This window comes from Sturnira hondurensis, unplaced genomic scaffold (assembly GCF_014824575.4).
Source record: "Sturnira hondurensis isolate 20B ecotype Veracruz unplaced genomic scaffold, ASM1482457v3 Scaffold0008640, whole genome shotgun sequence".
Lineage (NCBI taxonomy): Eukaryota > Metazoa > Chordata > Mammalia > Chiroptera > Phyllostomidae > Sturnira > Sturnira hondurensis.
The window spans coordinates 21,998,355-22,017,234 of NW_028081271.1; the positions used below are offsets into that span (position 1 = coordinate 21,998,355).

General features: G+C 55.6%; 1 protein-coding gene across 11 annotated transcripts in view; it reads right to left on the reverse strand.

The window, feature by feature from the left end:
* Positions 1–345: 345 nt before the first annotated feature.
* ANK1 (ankyrin 1) overlaps positions 346–18,880 on the reverse strand; it is a 196,100-nt gene continuing 177,565 nt past the window's right edge. For 2 of the 11 annotated variants that reach the window (XM_037055443.1, XM_037055446.1), the window contains exons 39-44: positions 17,566–18,124; positions 14,334–14,607; positions 9,976–10,059; positions 8,783–8,923; positions 8,389–8,520; positions 346–2,926 (exon numbers count right to left, since the gene is read on the reverse strand). In XM_037055443.1, coding sequence (XP_036911338.1) covers positions 8,422–8,520; positions 8,783–8,923; positions 9,976–10,059; positions 14,334–14,607; positions 17,566–18,124 — 1,157 coding nt within the window. In that variant the 3' untranslated portion in view covers positions 346–2,926; positions 8,389–8,421. Of the gene's footprint in view, positions 2,927–8,388; positions 8,521–8,782; positions 8,924–9,975; positions 10,060–10,719; positions 11,145–14,333; positions 14,608–17,565; positions 18,125–18,880 lie in introns of those variants that run through there. The other 9 variants (XM_037055445.1, XM_037055449.1, XM_037055450.1 and 6 more) reach the window with 6 other exon arrangements.

Genomic DNA, 18,880 nt, shown 5'->3' on the forward strand with positions numbered 1-18,880 from the left:
GAACAGGGTGATTTTCTCGAAGGTTCTTCAGCTTTGAATGGCATTGGGTGCCAAGGCCAGCTGCCTTCACAGGGAGTGCCAGGGGGTCCGCGTGAGCATATGTCAGCTGTGGGCTCGGCCGTGTTCCCTGGTGGCTTGTGGTGTCCCCTCCCACCTTGGACTTGCCCCCATCTCATGGAGATCATAGGTGGGACAGAAATCCGCTCTACCATCTCAGGGGCTGGGGCACTTCTCCCAGCGTGGGTGGTCACCTCCCTGGTGAGCAGGGCACCCTTCCGACTGGTCCCAACCCCAGGTTTCACTCCTGCCTCAGTACCTCAACCCCCCCAAGGACGAGCCAAAAAGTACAGATGGAGCCCTGTGCCATGGGTCAGTTTCTTTATTAATTTTGACATTTGTTCAGCTGGTGTAGGGAGAATGGTCTATACATCAGAGTGGGCAAGGGGAATTCTCTCCCGATTACAGAGCATGGGGAGAGAGTCAAGAAAAGATTTATTTTCATAACAATTAGAAAAATCAAGGTAATTCCAAAACGTCTAAAAAGCGTCTAATGTGCAGACTGCAGCATTCTCTAGGCATCGTGTGGAGACCCCAAACTCCTCCCCTAACAGCTCCTACTAGCAACCGCAGCGGGCAGCCATGCCACCGGGGGGCCCGGGCGGCGGGGCCAAGCAGCCATGCCGTACGGAGCGGAAGGTGCCAAAGCGTAGGCTGGGGCCGTGGGTCGCGCGGGGCTCTGCGAGGGGCTACTGGGGGCGGCTGCAGCCGCGGCGCAGGGCAGGAAGGTACAGGGTCCGGGCGGGGGGGCGGGCCCTGCGCCTGTCTTCCTGGGGCCAAGGAGCCGCTCAGGGGGAGCCGGGATCGGGTGCGCGCTCCAGCCGAGCCTCACCGCCAGCAGCGGAGGAGCCTTGCGCTCCTGCCCCACAGGGGTCTGTTCAGGCCGCACTTGCTCAGGCGCAGCCCTGGGGGACCTGAGGCCACTAGCTTGGCCTTCGCCTGCCGGACTGGCCACTCCGAAAGCAAAAGCGAATCCGCCCAGACCAACAGGAGCGCCTAGGCCGGACGGGCACTCCGCAGTGCCCGGATTCCCCGCTGGGCTGGGCGGTCCGCACGCCCCGCTCCTCCGGGACCTGTGCAGCCGGCGACAGGCACAGGGCCGTGGGCGCTATGACACTGAGGGAGCTTCTGTGCTACTTGGAAGGTGTGAATGTGTTCTGAGGACACGTCAAAAGAGTGGCAGGGAGGAAGGTGACTGGACACCCACGAACAGTGGCTCTGTGACAGCCAGCAGAGCCTGCCAGTCTCTCTCTGGCCCTGGAGGGCGCCCGCCGCGCAGAGCGGGGCCGGATTGTGCTGATTCGGGCCTCCCTCTGCCGGAGGCTCTAGTATAACTTTAAGGCTCTTCCCTGGTGGCACCGAGGCGAGGAACAGCCAGCTGTCTGTTTCCTTCCTGCTCTGACCCGGAGCCTGGCCTGGGGGTGGGGGTCTCCTTCCTCGCCTCCGCCTCCTGGTGGTCAGCTGCTCTCTCCTCCTCCCGCTTTCCCTCCCCTGGGCTTGTCAGGAGTGGCCCTTCCCCGCCCCTCCTGGTGGGGCGGAGGGACTTGGTCAGAGCCGGAGCGCTGAGGCTGCCCAGCCTAGGCCCCCCATCCTGCGGGCTGCCTGGACTTAGAGCACCAAGTTCGCTCTGGGAGGCCTCGGGGGTTGTGGCCGACTTCTGAGAACCCGCAGATACACTCACCATCCCTACTCCCTTCCTCTTTCACTGAAAGACAGGCTGTAGCTCCTTCTCCCGCAGCTTGGAGAAGTCCTCAGGAGCTGAGCTGTTAGTGCTTTGCACATACTGCTAAAGTGTTTCTATTGGTTTGCATAGTATTTATTATTTTTCATATACACAAGGCTGATTACTGTACAGTTTACACTTTGAACACAGACTATGATAGAAGTGCTTGAAGGTATAGAAAAACTTCTCTATTGAACATGCTGGTGCAACCCTGGGACCACCACCAACTGAGAGAGAAGACCCTTTCAGATGGGGCACTGGCTCCCTCTGAGCCCTACAGCTAAGCCTGGGTCCTCACTTCAGCTTCTTAAGTCCCTAGCACAAGGAACCCTGAATGCACTCTAAAGGTAATGATTTTTCCATTGGAAGATGATTAATACTGAAACTGGCAGAGAGAGAGAGAGGGAGGGAGGGAGGGAGAGAGAGACAACATAAAAAATTCAGTTTATCCACAGGAAATTCTATACAGCTTCGGACATCACAGTAAAATCTGTGTGTATACTGAGTAGAGGGGAGGGGTGCCTGTGTGTGTGTCCTCAGTGTGGTATAGAGCGTTGGGGGGGGCGCCCACTGGGGGGGGCGCCCACTGTGGGGGGCGAAGAGACTGTCACCAATGGAATGGAGGTATGTGCGGGTAGGGAAGGCTGGCAGGTGAGGACATGGGATTAAGGTGCTGAACTGATTTCACGCCTAGTTCTCAATTTTTTTTCTTTCTAGAAAGCCCACATGGATTTCTTACAGATGAGGTTGAAAAAAATAAGTACCCTGTAACAAGTCAAAATTAAAATGATTTAAAAAAATATATCATCCCCAGCCACAAAGAGCCCTTGTTCACTTCTGTGTTCGCGCGCTCTCTCGAGCTTGCTTTCTATCTCTCTCTCTCCCCCCCCCTTCTCGCTGCTTTTGTCCTGATTCCCGACAGAGATCCGCTGTCAGCTGTCGCTAGAGGCAGGATTGAGCACTGTAGGTCATGCGTCTGCAGTCAGTCGTTCATGCGATTGTGAGACTAAAGGAAGTCCCTTCCGAAGGTCAGGCCGTGTCAGCCTAGAGGAACACTGGGCCACTGTGTGGCCCTCCCGTCCAGCTCTCCTCCTGTGTGCATGGCGGAGTGTGTGGAGTTCAAGGGTTGGGTGTCGAGGTGTGATCCTGAGGGACACAAACAGAGAAGGAGACACTTAGAATTTAAAAGTGCAGCTCCCAGCAAAAACCCCAAACACCGAGTTTTGTGCTGGTTGCTCAGGTAGGATCTGATTCAGGAAAAGCAGCCTCCGCAAGCAAGGTGATGAGCAGAAAGGTGTTGAGCGCAGAGCCCCTGGCCTTCCTGAAGTACCAGCCATCCTTGTCCCCCTTCCCAACCCCGAGGCTGCCTCTCAGAGGTGGCTGACCTGGCCTGGACTAGCTCCCTACCAAGTGGATGGTCCCCCAGAAAACCCTCCTGGGTGCTTTGTGTCTCAGGGGAGAGGCAGGAGGCTCTGATGCCCGGGAAGAAATCCCCATGAGTAGATCTTGTACCTGTGAAGGGGGCCGTCATCAAGAGCCAGGCTTGTGCCAAGAGAGGGGATAGGCTAGGCGGCAGCACCCTCCCCACCTTCTCAGTTCAGCTCAGCCAACGTGCACTGGAGTCTGGTGTGTGCCAGCCCCAGGGTCCCGGAGATGGAGCCGACAAGATCATGGTCTCAGGAGCTCATGGCTTCAAGGGATCACAGTGCCTCTTCCGCGTGGGTCCGCAGCTCCCTAGCTCCCTGCCTGCGATCATGGCCCTCCTAGCTGGGATGCCATGGTTCTCCTCCTCCCTGCTGAAGTTCTGCCCACCACCCTCCAGACCTCTCCTCCACAAAGTCTTCCTAATAACTCCGGCTCACTCTTGTTTCCCTCCTCACAGCTCTGGAAACTCTTCCCTCCTGTCACTGCCTTTCATATAGAGCAGCTACATGCTGTAGGGTTAAGAGCATGAACTCTGAAGCCAGACTGCCTGAGTTCATATCCCCTCTTGGCCAATTTCCTGCTGTGTGACCATGGTCATGTTAGGGACTGTCTCTGTGACTTGGTTTCCACTGTGATAAAAGGAGGGCAGCTCTTTAGATTGTTGTGATAGTTAAAAGAGCTAAAGAACCGGGACTGGTGTGGCTGGGTGTGGCTGGGCATCGTCCCACAAAGCAAAAGGCACAAAGGGTCTCCAGTTGGATTCCCGGTCAGGGCACAGGCCTAGGTTTCTGGTTTGGTGCCTAGTTGGGGGCAGGTATGAGAGGCAACCAATCAATGTTTGTTTCTCACATCAGTGTTTCTCTTCCTCTCTTCCTCCCTCCCTTCCCCTCTTTCTAATAAGTAAATAAATAAATATTTTTTAAAAAATAAAAGAGCTAAATACATATAAAGTGCTTTGAACAGTATACGGATGTAACTCTGAATGGGCCCTCTGAGAGTGCTGCTGTCCGTGGCCCATTTCTCCCATTCCGTGTCTGCACTCTTCCCCCAGCGACAGGGCGAGTTCTCCGAGGACAACAGCCGGCCTCGCCCCTCCAGGTGGTCCCCACGCTGCCTGCCCCAGTGTGAAGCACACCTCCAATGAGAGGCCTAAAATCGTGAGGCTGGGGAAGACAGGCTACCATTTCTCACCCACTGTTCTGCCCAGGCAGGGAGCAGGGGAGGAAGTTCAAGGCTAAGAGACTGTTCTATGGTAACTGCTCATTTCCTCTTTGGGTGAACTGGGACTCCAAGAGGAGCAGTGGCGGGTCCAGTTCGGGCACCTGAGCAGCAGCAGGGGCAGGGTGGGAGTGCCAGTCTCCCAGCTGCATCCAGCATCTCTCCCGGCCCTGCAGCTCTTCACCCGGGAGCCCCTTGAGGAAGGTCTCACCCCACAGAGAGAGCAGAAAATGCCCCTGCCGCTCCTCGTGGGTGTGCCAGGCAGGTTCTTTTCCTCAATTCACCTGTCTGTGCCTTCCCACCTGTTCCCACCCTCTGTCCCGTGTCTCTGGCTCTTTCCTCTCCCCAGCACCAGACTCCAGTGTACCTGCAATGTCTGGGAGTGAGGGGGAACTGCAACTTCCAACAGCCAAATAAAACACAACCCCTTGCCTCCCTGCCCCTTCCCACTGAGACTGTTAAGTTTTAACCTTAATAAAATACTCTATAGTCAGAAGTAACACAAGACTTGCAACCACCATGTCTGGATGGAGAGTGTCTGTTAAATAGAAAAACAAAACAAAACAAAAAACCCAGCAGCCTTTTCACGCTGCAGCTTTCAGGGAGTCCCGAGGAGGCGGAGCTACATAGATGCAGAGAGCTGCCAAGAACGGAGCTGGTCCCAGCTGCTGCCCACAGCCCTCCAGCCGCCCCGTGCCCTGCTGTGGCTCTGACAGCACAGACACCCTTGTTCTCAGACCCAAATACTCGGGCACAAAGTGGAACTCACCAGCTGTCACTGTCCGCCTCCAACAACCAGGCCTCGCCCAAACAGCAATTATCTAGCTTCTTAAAAACTACTAGGTAGCACCCCTCCCACGTCCGCCAGGGCTCAGAGGCCCCATCCTTCCCCAGGTGGGAGTGACTGTGGGGACAGCAGAAGGGGTGGTTGGGGTCTATTCTGTCCTCACCAGAAATGGGGGTGTTCCTCCCTTTGGGGGGAGATCCACATCTCTGAACAAACTATAGCCATCATTCCTTTCGGCTCACCTTTAACTCTAACGCCTGCAACTGTGCCACATCGCCTCTAGGCGGCTCGTAAGGGAAAACCACGATCAGTCATCATCACTCTTCCCTATGCATAAAAACCGCCAGAGGAACTGATGCCGAAGGCAGACTTCCAGAATTTTAATTCAGTAGGTCTGGGGCAAAGCCCAGGAATCTGCATTTTAACCAGGCTCTCAGAAGACTGAGTTACAGGGATGTGGGAAGCACTCTGAGCAACAGTGGATTAGAACTTGACAATGTACCAAGCCCTTTACAAACACAAACTCCTCGATCACCGTAACCACCCTATAAGGGGAATACCTGTGTCACTGCTATTTTCTGGCCAAGGAACTCAAGGCTTCAGAGGTCAGCCGCCTTGCCCCAGTCATACTACAAGTAAGATCTGCTGAGCGCCAAGATACATGTGTTCTCTGCCCTTCACAATGGTTCTCATGGCTACCAGGATTCTCTTCAAACCTTTCTATTGGGGTGTTGCACTCACTCACAAGGGGCTATTTCCAGGCTTCCTCGAGGAAGAGGAAGCTCAGGGCCAGTAAATGACTTGCGTAAGGTAACACAACCTGCAAACTGGAGGAGCCGGGTCTTCCATCTAGATTCCTAAGCCCCAGCTTTCACCCTTTTTGAAATACATACAGTAGATTCTCGTTACCCACAGTAGTGTTCTAAAAAGCCGCCACGAACACTGGATTAGCCGATACGGAGCCATTGCTCCTAGGGAAAACGCAGCGTCAGGTTCCTGCCAGCCTCTGTTCACAGCGTTTTGTTAGCCATGTTCTGTGTGTGTCTTCTGCTTAAAGGCACCTTCTGTAACACGTATCATTGCCTCGTTAACCCTGAGCGCACGGCCCACGGTGCTCTAACTCACGTCTGAATCAAGCTTATTGAACACAAGTCGTTTCTCCCTGAGACACATCACACTTAGGAACACAAGACAGCTCTTGGGAGGCCAAAACAGTGAAATCACTAACAGACAGCCCCAAAATCAAATCAATCAATCAATCCACCTGTGGCACCACAGAAACCAAAGAAAAACCCTTCTTTGCGGTCTGAGAGCTGAAACGGGCGGGCGCCTCGTCTGACCTCGGCTGGGAACAGGTACGCAGGGCGGCTCCAATTCTCACCACTGCGCATGCGTCCACGAGTGACCACGGAACTGCGGAGTTGGTTCGAGGGTTAAAATAAATCTGGGTTAGTGGATGAATCTGCAAGTATGAAACCCACAAATCACGAAGGCTGAATGCGTTGTAATATTAAGGACCAGAGAGCTTCCCGCCCCTTCACCGTCTTCTCTGCAGCCTGCCTTGCTGTCTCTTTGGGACCCAGGCCGGTGTCTGCCTCATCACGGGCTCCCTCACTGCTGTGCCCACCTCACACTTCCCTGGCCTTTTCTTGGCAGAAGCCCCAGCACTGTGCTGGAGCCAGGCCGGCCTGTTTTCCTGATGCCCAAGCTCAGTGGTCTGGACCCACGTGCCATGTGGGTGGTGCAGTGAGATCATCCACAGGAAATTAAAAAATAAAAGTCCCTAGGTTCTGCCCTGCCCAGGCTGGCTTCTGGGCTGCTTCTCCCTGTTCCAGAATGCCAGGGGCAGCCCAGGCAAACAGAAGCTGAAATTTAAAGCCCCCTCTGCTGCTGCTAGTGCTGCTGCTGCCACTACCATAAGGAACATAGGGCTAAGGAGTGCACTTTTGCTTCCACTCTCTGCTTTTTCTAATTATGTGCACTTTTGGACTGTTTTCAGGACTGGTCATAGCTACTCTCCTAAACCAGCAGCCTGGTGGGACCCCCCTGGCAGTCCCAGGGTTAACACTGTGACCTCCTTAAGCTGCTGAGGAGTCAGGTCTAATTTTATCCTATAACCGGATCTGCCAGTCCTCTCTTTTGCCCAAGTGCTGAGGTATGTTGGGAAGCCCAGAGTCAGCACTTCTGGTGGTTGGGGAGCGGAGGCAGCAGCCCTGCTTTGTGCTGAATGCAGAAAGCCGGCGCTGGCTGGCCGCTCAGCCAAGAGCCAGGCCCTGGGGGTTTAAAAAATGGCAACAACCCGGTCAGTGCTGCGCTGGCACCACAGTGCTTCCTCTCTTCCTGCCGACTCCCACCCCGATGCATCCTGTACTGAGCTGCCCCGAGCTGGGCGCAGTGAAGAGCCTCGGGGCAGCTCAGTACAGGATCCCTCAGGGAGGACGAGGTCAGAGCTGGCCGCCGAAGCCCCCAGCACCGCGTGGCCCGCTGGAGAGCCTCCGCCGCTGCGTCTCCTTCGCTACGCATCACCGCACGCCCCGGCTCTCAGCCCCACCGCCCCATGCGTACTCACACATGCTCCCGCACAGCCCTCCTGACTTGTAGGGAAAACACCATGCACCCCCAGGCCTGTTCACTTTGCCCTTTCCCGGAAAGCGGAGGAGCGACAGGTTTTAAGAAACACGGAGGAGAATGGAAGCCTTCTGTTGGTGGGGACTTCCAAAGGGTTCCAGGTTCAAGGGACAGCACAGTTCTAAGTCTGTCACTGTTGGAGCTCTTCCTGGGCACATGGGTTGGCATAGCACAGCCTAGACAGACTCAGGTCCCCTCTCCAATGCCCTGTCCTCATCCTCCAGATCCCGTTGCTTGGTTCCCAAGATAATATGACTATTGAGATTACCAAGCACCTTCACTCATCCACGCATTTTTCAACTCTGTATTTTTGCACTTCCTGAGAGGTAGGTCAGGGGATATTGATGACTATGTTTCCTCGAAGAAAAACCAAGCCTCAGAGGCACAGTTAGAAGGTGGGGAGATGAGCACCTACGCCTTGGCACCACAGCTGTTCACCCCGCATCATGCTGAGCAGAGGGGCGGGGTGAGGATGGGAGCAGCCATTGCCAGAACCAGCCACTCCATGAAGACCAAGCCATGCAGAAAGGATGCAGAAAGACTGTGTTACCTCCAAAGAGGCCATTGAGGGAGGTGCTCGGGATCACTGTTTCCCCCTTTTCAGGCTTGCCCGCTTCACTATCTGAGCCCCCTTCCTGCCCTCTAGCAGGTCTGGCTGCAGGCTGCTCCCTCTCAGCTCCACCTGGAGACAGCAGCAGAGACAGAATACAGGACAGATCGCACAGAGAGACGGGCAACAAGGAGGCAAGAGCATGAAAGGCATCATTTGGAGGCAGTGGAAACACTGCCTCCTGGGGAGGGAGGAAGGCTCGAGGGGGAGCCCCGGAAAGTCAGTACAGTGCAGACTGAAATCCAGAGTGGGCTGGTGCAGAGGTGAGCAGCAGGTACAGGCGCCAGGCCACTCGGAAGAGTGAGGGCCTCAGAGGCCGCGGCCACCGCAGTACCTTGATGTGTTTCATAAAGTGATCAATATCAACTTCCAACTCCCTAGGGTCTTCTGGGGGCCCCTCAACAATCACCTCCTCGTGCTCCTGGGTGTCATCGGCACCAGATGAGTCTATCTGCCGAACCACTTTGCGAATGATCTGGAAGAGAAGGAAAGGAGAAGGGGCTGGTGAAGCCATAAAGACAGAGCTTGAAAAGAGCAAGTCCCTGGGGATGGTGCTGAGGGGGAGGCAGCCTTTGTCCCAAAGTGGCAAGAACAGGGACAGGTCTCTCACTCCCATCACTGCGTGGAAACACGCGCCCTGAACAGCCTCAGCGGGACTAGAATTCACCGAAGGGTCTCAGCAGGTTTTTAAGGACCAAGGTTGGTCCATGTGTAACTTCTGTCCAGCCCTCAGCACTTCCTCTGCTTTTTGGCAGCGCTGGAAGTTTACACTGTTTATCTTCCCCCTACGCCTGTAGCTCCCGAGGGCAGAGGACATGGCTTTTCCATCTGTAGTAATTCGATTCAACCCACCTCCCCCTTACTCATTCATCCAAATAGTCTAACAACTGTTTACTCTAACAACTGTTAGTACCTACCATGTGCTAGGAGTGGGGGATGAAAACGTAAACAAGACACAGTCCCTGCCTGCGGGAAGCTCGTGCGCAGAAGGAAAGACAGACAAGAGGGGGCTGCTCCATCACGGGGGGAGCAGCTCCGTAGGTGGGCACCTGCAAGGTCTTCCCTTTGCTCCTTCTTCTCCTTTCTGCCCGCACCTAGCATGGTGCCCGATCCTTGATCAGTAACTTCATGCCTAGTGCATTAAAATCTGCTGCCAACTCAATGCATTTCTGCATCTTTTTTTTTTTAATTTAAGAGGCCAGTGACAGGCTGAATATCACCACACTGCATTCTTACAGCCCTTTCCTGGGCTGGGCATCACAGGACCGAGTCAGGGCTGCTCCCTGGGGGTGAGTCCTTCTGGAACCGTGTAGTGGGAACTCAGTTCAGGCTGAATCAGGTAAAGTGGCTGCGAGGAATGTCATGTCCAGATCACGGAAGTCAAGAGCTCCTGGCACCCAAATTGACCAGTCTGAGCCACGTTTACCCCTTGGTTCGGGCAGCCACCAGGGAGGCAAGTGCGCTGCCTGCCTTTTTAGCCTTTGCTTCTCCTGCCTCCCCCCAGCTCAGGGGACTCTCTGTACCCACCTTCTTGGTGACAATGTTGCCCTGCTCATCTGTGAATTGCTCCTCAGTCACCTGCTCCCCTGGAATATTCTGAAGCTCATTCCCCTGCAATCAGAGAAAGGGAGAATGTCAAGACTGATAGGCGGGAGTTTGGGAACAGGATCAGAGGATGTGGAAATAGAACAACAGCAGCAGCAGCAGCAAGAGTCACAGTCTGACCCTCCCCCCTCACCCCGCAGCAGGAAACTCCAACTCAACACACAGGGGCAGCCAAGCCAGTCTCTCTGAGTGTGAGAGGCACCCAGTGGGGCCATGGGGACCAAGGACAGGATGGAGCCCCGAGCTTGCAAGGGCTGTGTGTTCTTGTCCCCACAACAGTACCAGGCAGCAGGCAAAACAGGGGCGACTATGCAAGTTTCATGGAGGGGACCCTGAGGGAGTAAGAGAGGCACCTAGTTTATATTCCTATAGCACTTTACAGTGAAGAACGCCCTTCCACACACACCATCACACTGGTGTAACTTGAGGACAGAAGCAGGATGAGAACAGGCCCGCCAAGTCCCAGAGCTGAGCCTCCTCCGCCATCACAGAGGGCTTGTCCCCTAGGCCCTCCTGTCCCTTCTCTTCCAACATGTCTCCTGACCTGGAGTCTGAGGCCTTGGCCCAGACCCCTCCACACACATCACAGCACTGTGCCCTCTGTCCTGGAGCCCTGGCCTCCGGTGCTCCCTCCAGCTCCAGCCCTGCCTCCTGTCTGGCGATTACCTTCAAGAGGACCCGACGACGGATTACCCTGGTGGAGATGGTCTCCTCGTCATCACTCAGGGCCTCGTTCTCCCCCAGCTCCTTGTCTAGTTCCTGGTGGATGTGCTTTAGCACAAAGCACAGCGAGCCCTTAAAAATGTGCATCACATTCTGGCAGCTGACCAGGAAGAAGCCCAGCAGCACTAAGGTGACCAGGAGCTGGGTGATGAAAGTCCACATCCTCACCAGGCTGGCCCTCTGGGGACCAGGGGAGCCAGGGCCCTGGCTGCTGCCGAGGTCCAACCTCTCATTCTCTTCTTGCACCCTGGAGTCCCCGTGGGACCCCTTCCATTCTCACTCCTTGGTCTCTAGGCAGGACGCTGACCCGCCTCTCGCTAGAATTGCCTGCAGGAGTGTCCTCCTGCTGAGTAGCCCCAGGCTCTGCCCTCACGCCTGGGTGACGTCAGCCTCCGATAATTTTAGCTTCCAAACCAGCTGCTGGGGTTGTCCAACTGTGCTAGAAGGAAGCCGGCAGGTGTGCATGTCCTGGGCACTGAAAGCTCATGTCAAAGTCACGTGAGAGACCCTGCCCCACCCCATCGGAGAGCTTGAAAAGGACACGGCCCCTCACCTTTCCTGCCTGCCTGTCCCCATGCGAACTAGAGGCAGTTCTGCCCAGGGAAACTTTCCCTTTCAGGGACTCCAGAAAATAAGGCATCCAGAGAATGCAGCTACTTGTGCGTTTCCCTGGGCTGCTCCTGCCCGTGATCAGAATGACATTCACCCCCTCTCGTGGGGAACCAGCTGATGCCCTGGACAGTGAAGGGTTCACTTCAAAAATAGCCCTGGGATGAGTGACGTGCTCGGACCCAGCGCAGCAGGGTCCAGCACAGGTGTCAGGGCCCGTGCCGTCCCTTCCCATCAGCCCCTTCACTGGGCACGCAGCCCTGAGCGTAAGCGTGTAACGGGTGTGTCTATTTCAGGCCTGTCCTCAAAGGCTCTTCCCAGGCTGGCTGTCAGCGCTCACCCGCGAGGAACAGGAACGACGCACATGAACCTCTCCTTTCCAGAGCTGATTCACAAATGCAGCCACAGCAGCTGTGGCTGAAAGGAATTCCACTTTCGGGATCAGGCTGTTCCTCCTGGAGGAGCAGCCCACGTGGCAGAGAGAACAAAGACCTGGGACAGAACACAGTGACCCAACCAGGGAGGCTGGGCACCTCCTCTGAGCCTCAGTTTCCTCGTCCATCAAACAGGGTGGATTCAAGTGCTCTCCCTGCCCCGTTCTCCAGAGTGCTGTGCAGATCACAGGGCTGGGAAGTGCCGCCACTATGAACAGTAACAGCAAACACTATAGTGCCCACTGCTCTGCAGGCACTGCCCCTCATGTACTTCACCCACTAACTCGGGCCAGCCTTGCGATGATCCTACTATGCAGATTCTATCATCTTCTACAAAGGAAAAGGAGGTGCCAAGAGGCTAGGCAACGTGCCTAGTGAAAGAGTAAGTAAATAAAGAATCAGATTTCACTGCCTCATTTCAGTAAGAAAGCACTGGAAAAACAGAAGCCACAGCAGGTTTGGTTCTGGCCCAGCCACAAAGTGTTTCCCTCAGGTGTTTCCTTCAGGTGTTTCCCTCAGGTCCTCAGGGAAGGACTGGCTGCCATACAGTCATTTCAGTCCCGCCTCCCACGTCCCAGATTACTGGGCATCTCTCTATCTCTCTGTCACTATTTTCAGAGATTCGCCGGAAATACCAGCAAATGGCTACTTTGCAAACCGGCACCTTAAATGGACCTCATTGTCCCCCACTGGGGTCCTGTCAGGTGATTAGGTCAGCAGCTCATCCACACCATCCAGTCTTGCCCTAGGCTGGGGAGGCGTTAGGTATGCTGCTCCCCCCCCACACACACACTCCCACAGGGAGAAAAGATCTGCACTGTCCCGGCTCTGACACTGGTTCCCTGTGTGACCCTGCAGACAGATGCCATCAGCCACCTTGGGCCTCAGTTTCCTCACTTATAAATGAGGCAGTGGGACCAAATGACCCAGAAGGCCTCTCCCTTGATGCTCTGTGGTGGTGCTGCTTTCTCCCCAGTCTCCCCTCCCGAGTCTGACTGCAGAAGAACGGTATCTTCCTCTTTCCCAGTCAGTCAGGAGTCCAAACCCGGTTAAGAGCTCTCGTGCTCTGGGCCAAGCTCTTGCTATGGGAGCAGCAGAACTGGGTACCAAGGAACAGCTTGATGGCAAAAAATGCACAAGGGTGGGCTGGGGTTAAAAATGGACACAGCCGCCTGTCCTGTCCTGTCCGAGACACATACTTGGCAAGGACACATGCTAAATAAAACCCGATTTAATTCCTAGCAGCTTTAACAGTCAGCAGTGCCTTAACAGCCTAGGACCGTTGCAGACGCAGCTGAGTCCTGCAGTCTCCAGAAGTGCCTGCTGGGACCGATTTCGGAGAGGGGGGCATGGGGAGAGAAGAGAAGAAAGAAGCAGATGGAGAGGGAGGAAGAAAGCTCTTCCCGGATGAGGAAACGGTGCAGGCCGAACAGTAAGAAACTGAAGGAGACAGAGAACATACCATTTGCATACACATGAAGAATACAAAGGCACAGGACAGTGACGCAGATTTTGTAAGAACCCATAAATTAAAAAGACACATTAGTAAGATGCCTGGGATTTGCTTCCAGGTCATACAGTGGGGGTGGGCGAGAGTGGAACAGGGTATAGATGAGACGAGATTGGCCTGGTGAAGTGCGCGCAGAAAGTCAATGTGATATGCTGTCTGTTGGTGTATTTATTTGCAGTTTTTCATATTAAAACTTATTTCAAACACCACATTAAAATGGATGCCTATGGGAATGGGGAGGGGCAAGAGAGGAAGAATGGGGCATGGAGATAAAGGTGAATAAATAAAAACAGTTCAGTGGGACAAACCGAAAGGACGGAGGGAGGGCAACGAAGGGAGAGGCCGGGACCCCGGAGGAGAGAGGAGAGTGAGCCTGTGTTGGGAACGTTCATCTCACCCTCCTCCTGCTCCCCTTCCGTGGGCCCACTGGCAGAACCACAGAGGTCCGCCCAGTGAACCCCGGCGATAATCCATTCACTCCTCATCAGTCCACTGGCTCCTCGTCTACCAGTGAGGGACCAAGGTGCCAAGAAGAAAGTGGCTTGTCCACAGCCACACAGACCATGGGGGGGGGCGGCCAGCGTGAGCCCCAAACCCAGTTCTCTCAGCTCTGAACCCTTTCTAAAAGGTGATGGAAAAAGGAACCCAACAAGAACCATGGCCTTGGGGCCAGCGGGGCCTGACTCAAAGCCCACTTCTGACTCTGTGATCTTGGGCAAGTTGCTCAACCATCAGCAGCCAATGGGAATGACCTCTGAGAGCTGGGGTAGTTGTGGGGATGGTGACAACGTGGGCTGTGCCTGGACACTCAGGAGCCCCACTCACGTCAGCCCGTCCCTCCCTCAGCAGGGGTCAGGGCGGCAGACTAAGGCCCAGGAAGCTTGTAGGGAAAGTAAATTCACCACCACAACTTCTAAAGAAAATGAACCTGCTCAGCTCTGGGCTGAGTAAATGGGAGGTCACCTGGGCCTCAGGTGCCTCTGGCGCTGGTGCAGGGTCCTTACCTTTACCACCTCGGAGAAGGTGCGCTCTGCCTCCTGTGCCCACTCCCGGCCAGCCTGCAGGCTCTCGGCCTCAGGCTGCGCTGGCTGGGCATGCTCAGTGGCAGCCACCAGGACCTTCTCGTACTCCTGTGCCCCGCTGGGCTCCAGCACTTTGACGGTGGTGACTGTTCTCTGGAATGAGCCTGGGCCTCGTGTGACCTCCTCCTGCCAGGAACCTTGTGCAGCATCTTGCAGGTACGAGATGATGGAGCCTTCCCCCTCCCAGTCCTGCGGTCTGGGGCCCAGGAAGAGAGAAAGGCACCTGGTCACCCTTTGGTCTCTGCTTTCAGACATCCGCCCCTCCAGAGCCCTGGCTCACCCAGGACACAGCCAAGGGTTGGCAGAGTGGATGCAAACCACTCAGCTGACTGCCCTGCCCAGGGAGCTACAAAGGGGCCATCCGTGCTGTCCAGCAGGGGAAGGATACAGGTGCCAGTGCCACTGGTCCCCTCCCTTTGCATGGACAGCCCCACTCTGGGTCCCCAAGGCCCTAGGCTCACACCGAAGACCCAGTCAGGGGACCACCATGTCCATCAGCTCAGCCCCGCCCCCCTGGGCCCTCCAGGCCAACGCTCAGTGCTCAGTGCTCACATGACACGGCACTCATGCTCTCCCCAGAAAAGGCTGCTCTGGGGCTTCTGGGACTCGGGATTTGCCTGATCCCCTCTCCCTCTCTGGTCACTCTTTTCCAGTGCCCTTTGTGGGTTCCTCCGAATCTCCCTGACTTCTGAGCCCTGGAGCACCCCAGGGCTCAGTTCTCAGGCCCCAGCTCTATCTACATCTGCTTCCTCAGGGAGTCGTGCAGTCCACGGTTTTCCACCCCATCCGGATGCTCCTCACGCCCAGATGGCCGTCTCCAGCACCTCGTCCTTGGATCGCAGGTGTGTGGCTGCCTCCTCCACATCTCTGCTCTGGATTTCTCACAGGCGTCTCGAGGACAGGGAGGTCAGATGCACACTTACGACCTCCTCCCAGACCTGTTGCACCCGGTCTCCCCACTGCAGTGGATGGCACCTTCGTTCCACTCTCATGAAATAGCCTGGACACGGCCACTTCTCGCCACCACCGCCGCTGCAGCCCCGGCCCACGCCGCCGCCAGCGCAGGCCTCCTAGCTCTGCTCCCTGCTCCTGCCCCTGCCGGGTCAGGCCACTGTCACGGCACTTGTCAGGTCAGCTCACGAGTCTGCTAGGAGCCCTCCAGAAGCTCCCCAGTCCGCCCCGTAAAGGCCCACGTCTTTCTGTGAGTCTCAAGGCCTGACACCTCTGGCCCCATTTCCGCTCTAACCTCATCTTCCCTGATCACTCGGCTGTAGGCACAGTGACCTCCTCACCGTCCCTTGTCTGTGCCAGGCATGCTCTACGTCAAGGCCACTGTACTAGCTTGGCCTTTGGCTGGCTGACTCCCTTCAAGTATCCGCATGGCTCACCCCTAATTCCTGTAAGTCTTTATTGCAATGCCACTCTCCCAGGCTTCCCTGGCCACCCTGTCTGCAATTTCAACCACCCTCTCTCCACACACATACGTACCACCTGCTCCTGTCCCCTGCTTTGTTTTTCATTTTGTCACTTACTACTAGCATTTCTCTTTTAATTACTTTGAATTTCATTTACCTTGTTTACTCTCAGTCTCCCCACTAGAATATAATCTTCTTACAGGTAGAGACTTTTGGTCTATTTTGTTCAACACCACATCCCCAGGACCTAGGCACTTTTGTAAGTGCCTGGCACACAGTAGGCACTCATTCGTATTGCTGGGTGAGTGAACAGAATCTGTCTGTCCCCATAGGAAGGCTGACCAAGGTCACAGAGCAAGACGGTAACACTGAGGCCAGGCACTCAGGCTTTCTGGTTCCCTGTCTAATGACCTCGCTGTCACAGTGGTACAGCGGCCAGCACACAGGCGGGTGCTCAGTCACTGCTTGTTGAGTGACCGGCCATTACGGGCTGTTGGGTGATGGCCCCTTTCACAGGAAAGTCAGCATCTAGGTTGGAACCCTCATAGGCTCAGTCTGCCCAGTTCTTCCTCCTGCTCAGAGGATTCGTTTGGGAGCTAAACAAACCCGTGCTGCCTCATCTTCTAAACAACCTTCCTTCTCCTTTTCCTCCTACTATGGTATTTGGACCACACTACGTGGACCATGGGTAATGTCCAGTCAGTACAGGCTTTTGAGTTGAGCAGTGCGGGTGGGAAGAGGAAGCGAGAACAGATTTCCCACGGCCTGGCCAGACCTGAGATCCTTATTGGGTGGCCACAACCTTCTGGGGACACATCGACTGTATCCTTGCTTTAGACAAAATTTAGGAAGCACAGCAACATGGAAGAGAGAGATACTGTCACTTGTTTCCTGTGCTGGTCCAGGAAGGCGAGAGCAGTACCCACCAACTTGTCCGTCTCCCCTCTCTCTCATCCCAAGGCCCACCCTGCCCTCGGCATAGCACCGGGAGTGTGGAGTCCACGGCATGGCGGTGAGTCGGGCCAGGGCCTGAGAGCTCTCAGTGTCTGCAGAGGTGCGGAAGGCACTTCTGCCCAAACTGCCACCCGTGCTCCCCTGCTGCTGGCACAGTACCAGCCTTCTTGTCACGGGGACCTTGGTGAGGAGTTACCACAAGAACAACCATCTCTTAAAAGTCGAAAGCTCTGTTCTGCCCTCGATGAGTCCACCAGCCTCACTCTTTCAAAAGGGTAAAGCAGAAAGGGCACCATTATCAGCTCTGTCACACGCAGGCTATGTGACCATACGAAGGACTATCTGGGCCTTGGTGCTTTTAGGTTTCTAAATATGGTCTTCAACGATAAGCCCCGGACAGCGAATGGGGCCCAGGGCACCCAGCCCCAGCTGCACTCTGGAGACGCGGTTCCTCCAGGCCTTATACTCTTCCTCCTAAGTACACTACACACCCCCACCCCAAATCCCAAACCCCTTCTTCCTGCTGGCCACTCCCAGCAGGTGTCTTGGGAGGGACTGGCCTTTGCAGACCACAGCTCCATCCTTCCAGGACAGAGGCCCGAGTGAGGATGGGGAACTTCAGAGCAGGCTGGCACCTACAGAATGGATTTGTCCCAGGGTGTTTAGAACAGAGTCAGGGTTCGCCGCAGGACCTACAGATTCCCTCTGAACTCACTGGCAGGCACAGTCTCTCCCGGAAGCCCAGGAAGAGGAAAGGCACCCCACCACGGCAGCCCCGCCCTTACCTGTCCTGGCTGGTCTCCATCACCCGACTCACAGTGGGGGATTCTGTGATGCGGGCTTGCACCTTCTGCTGGCCTGCAACAAGAGACACTTCATTCTCTGAGTCCTGCCCTGCACCTGTGGAGTCCTCCTGCCTCTTATGACCTGGCAGCTTCTCTTCTGACCTCTGACCTTCCTCCTGGTCAAGCAAATCGATAAGGCCATTTGTGGCATCTGAATCCACTGTGTCGTCCTCCACAAGGTCCAGAGAGCCCAGTGTGGGGCCCTGGGGTCCCTCGGAGAGCGTGCCCTCCAGCTTCCACTCGTGGCCGGTGGCATCAGAGTCCTCGGCCTTGCTGCACTCCAGAGAGGAGTCCTCAGCAGTGACCAAGGAGGGTGTGAGGCCCGCGGACCACACCTGCATGTCAGACATCTCCAGCATGGCGTCATGCTCCGTGGCCGCCAAGGGGATGGCATCTATGACGGCCACCTCGTTCCAGTACTGGTCTGCACGCAGTGGAGAGGGAAGCGCGTAGTGCAGGGAGGCAGGGGACAGCAGCTCGTCCTGCAGCGAGGAGTAACCTGGATGGGCAGACAGAGGGCAACATGCTCCAGAAGCGATTTCTGTCACACACACACACACACACACACGCTTACGTGCAAAACCACGCACACGCACACAATGGCACGGCCACAGACAGGCATGCACATTCCGGGCGAGAGGCTTTCCAAGCTCAGACTCCTTTGCTCAGGCCTTGTGGCTGCTGCCCAGGACACCTGGGCAAGAGAAACAAGGCTCTGGGTTGGGTGGGACGCAGCCAGGGAGAGGGGCGGAGAGGAGGGCGCCTTTGCTGCATGGCAAAGAAAAGAGATTGGAATTCTTTTCCAATTTATAGCGCTAGATCAAGAAGTCTTGATCCAAAGGACTTGAGCTCCAATCTGTCTCCAGTCAGAGGAAAACCCCACTTCTCCATGGCTGGGCAAAAAGAAACGCTGTTCTTTCATTGCTCAAAACTTCCCTTTAGCACAGTCCTTAGAGTATCTGCCAGGAATGCATCTTAAAGGGAGGGAACAGCCCACCCAGAGCCAGGCTCAGTAACCGAGCTGCCTTGGAGGGGTATAATGGGTACACCGAACATCCGCAGACCTTGGTGCAGGGATCAGATAGGAAACCATTTGGTCTGGGATGACGTAGCTTTTCCTCAAGTTGCAGACTGGTTCTAGAAACTGGAATGATCTTAAGAGGCACAAGTGAGAGCTCCAAGGGATCAAAACAGGGGCCAGGTCGGAGGACCCCAGGAGGCACCAGGCATACGGGCTGACGCCTGAGTGCTCTGC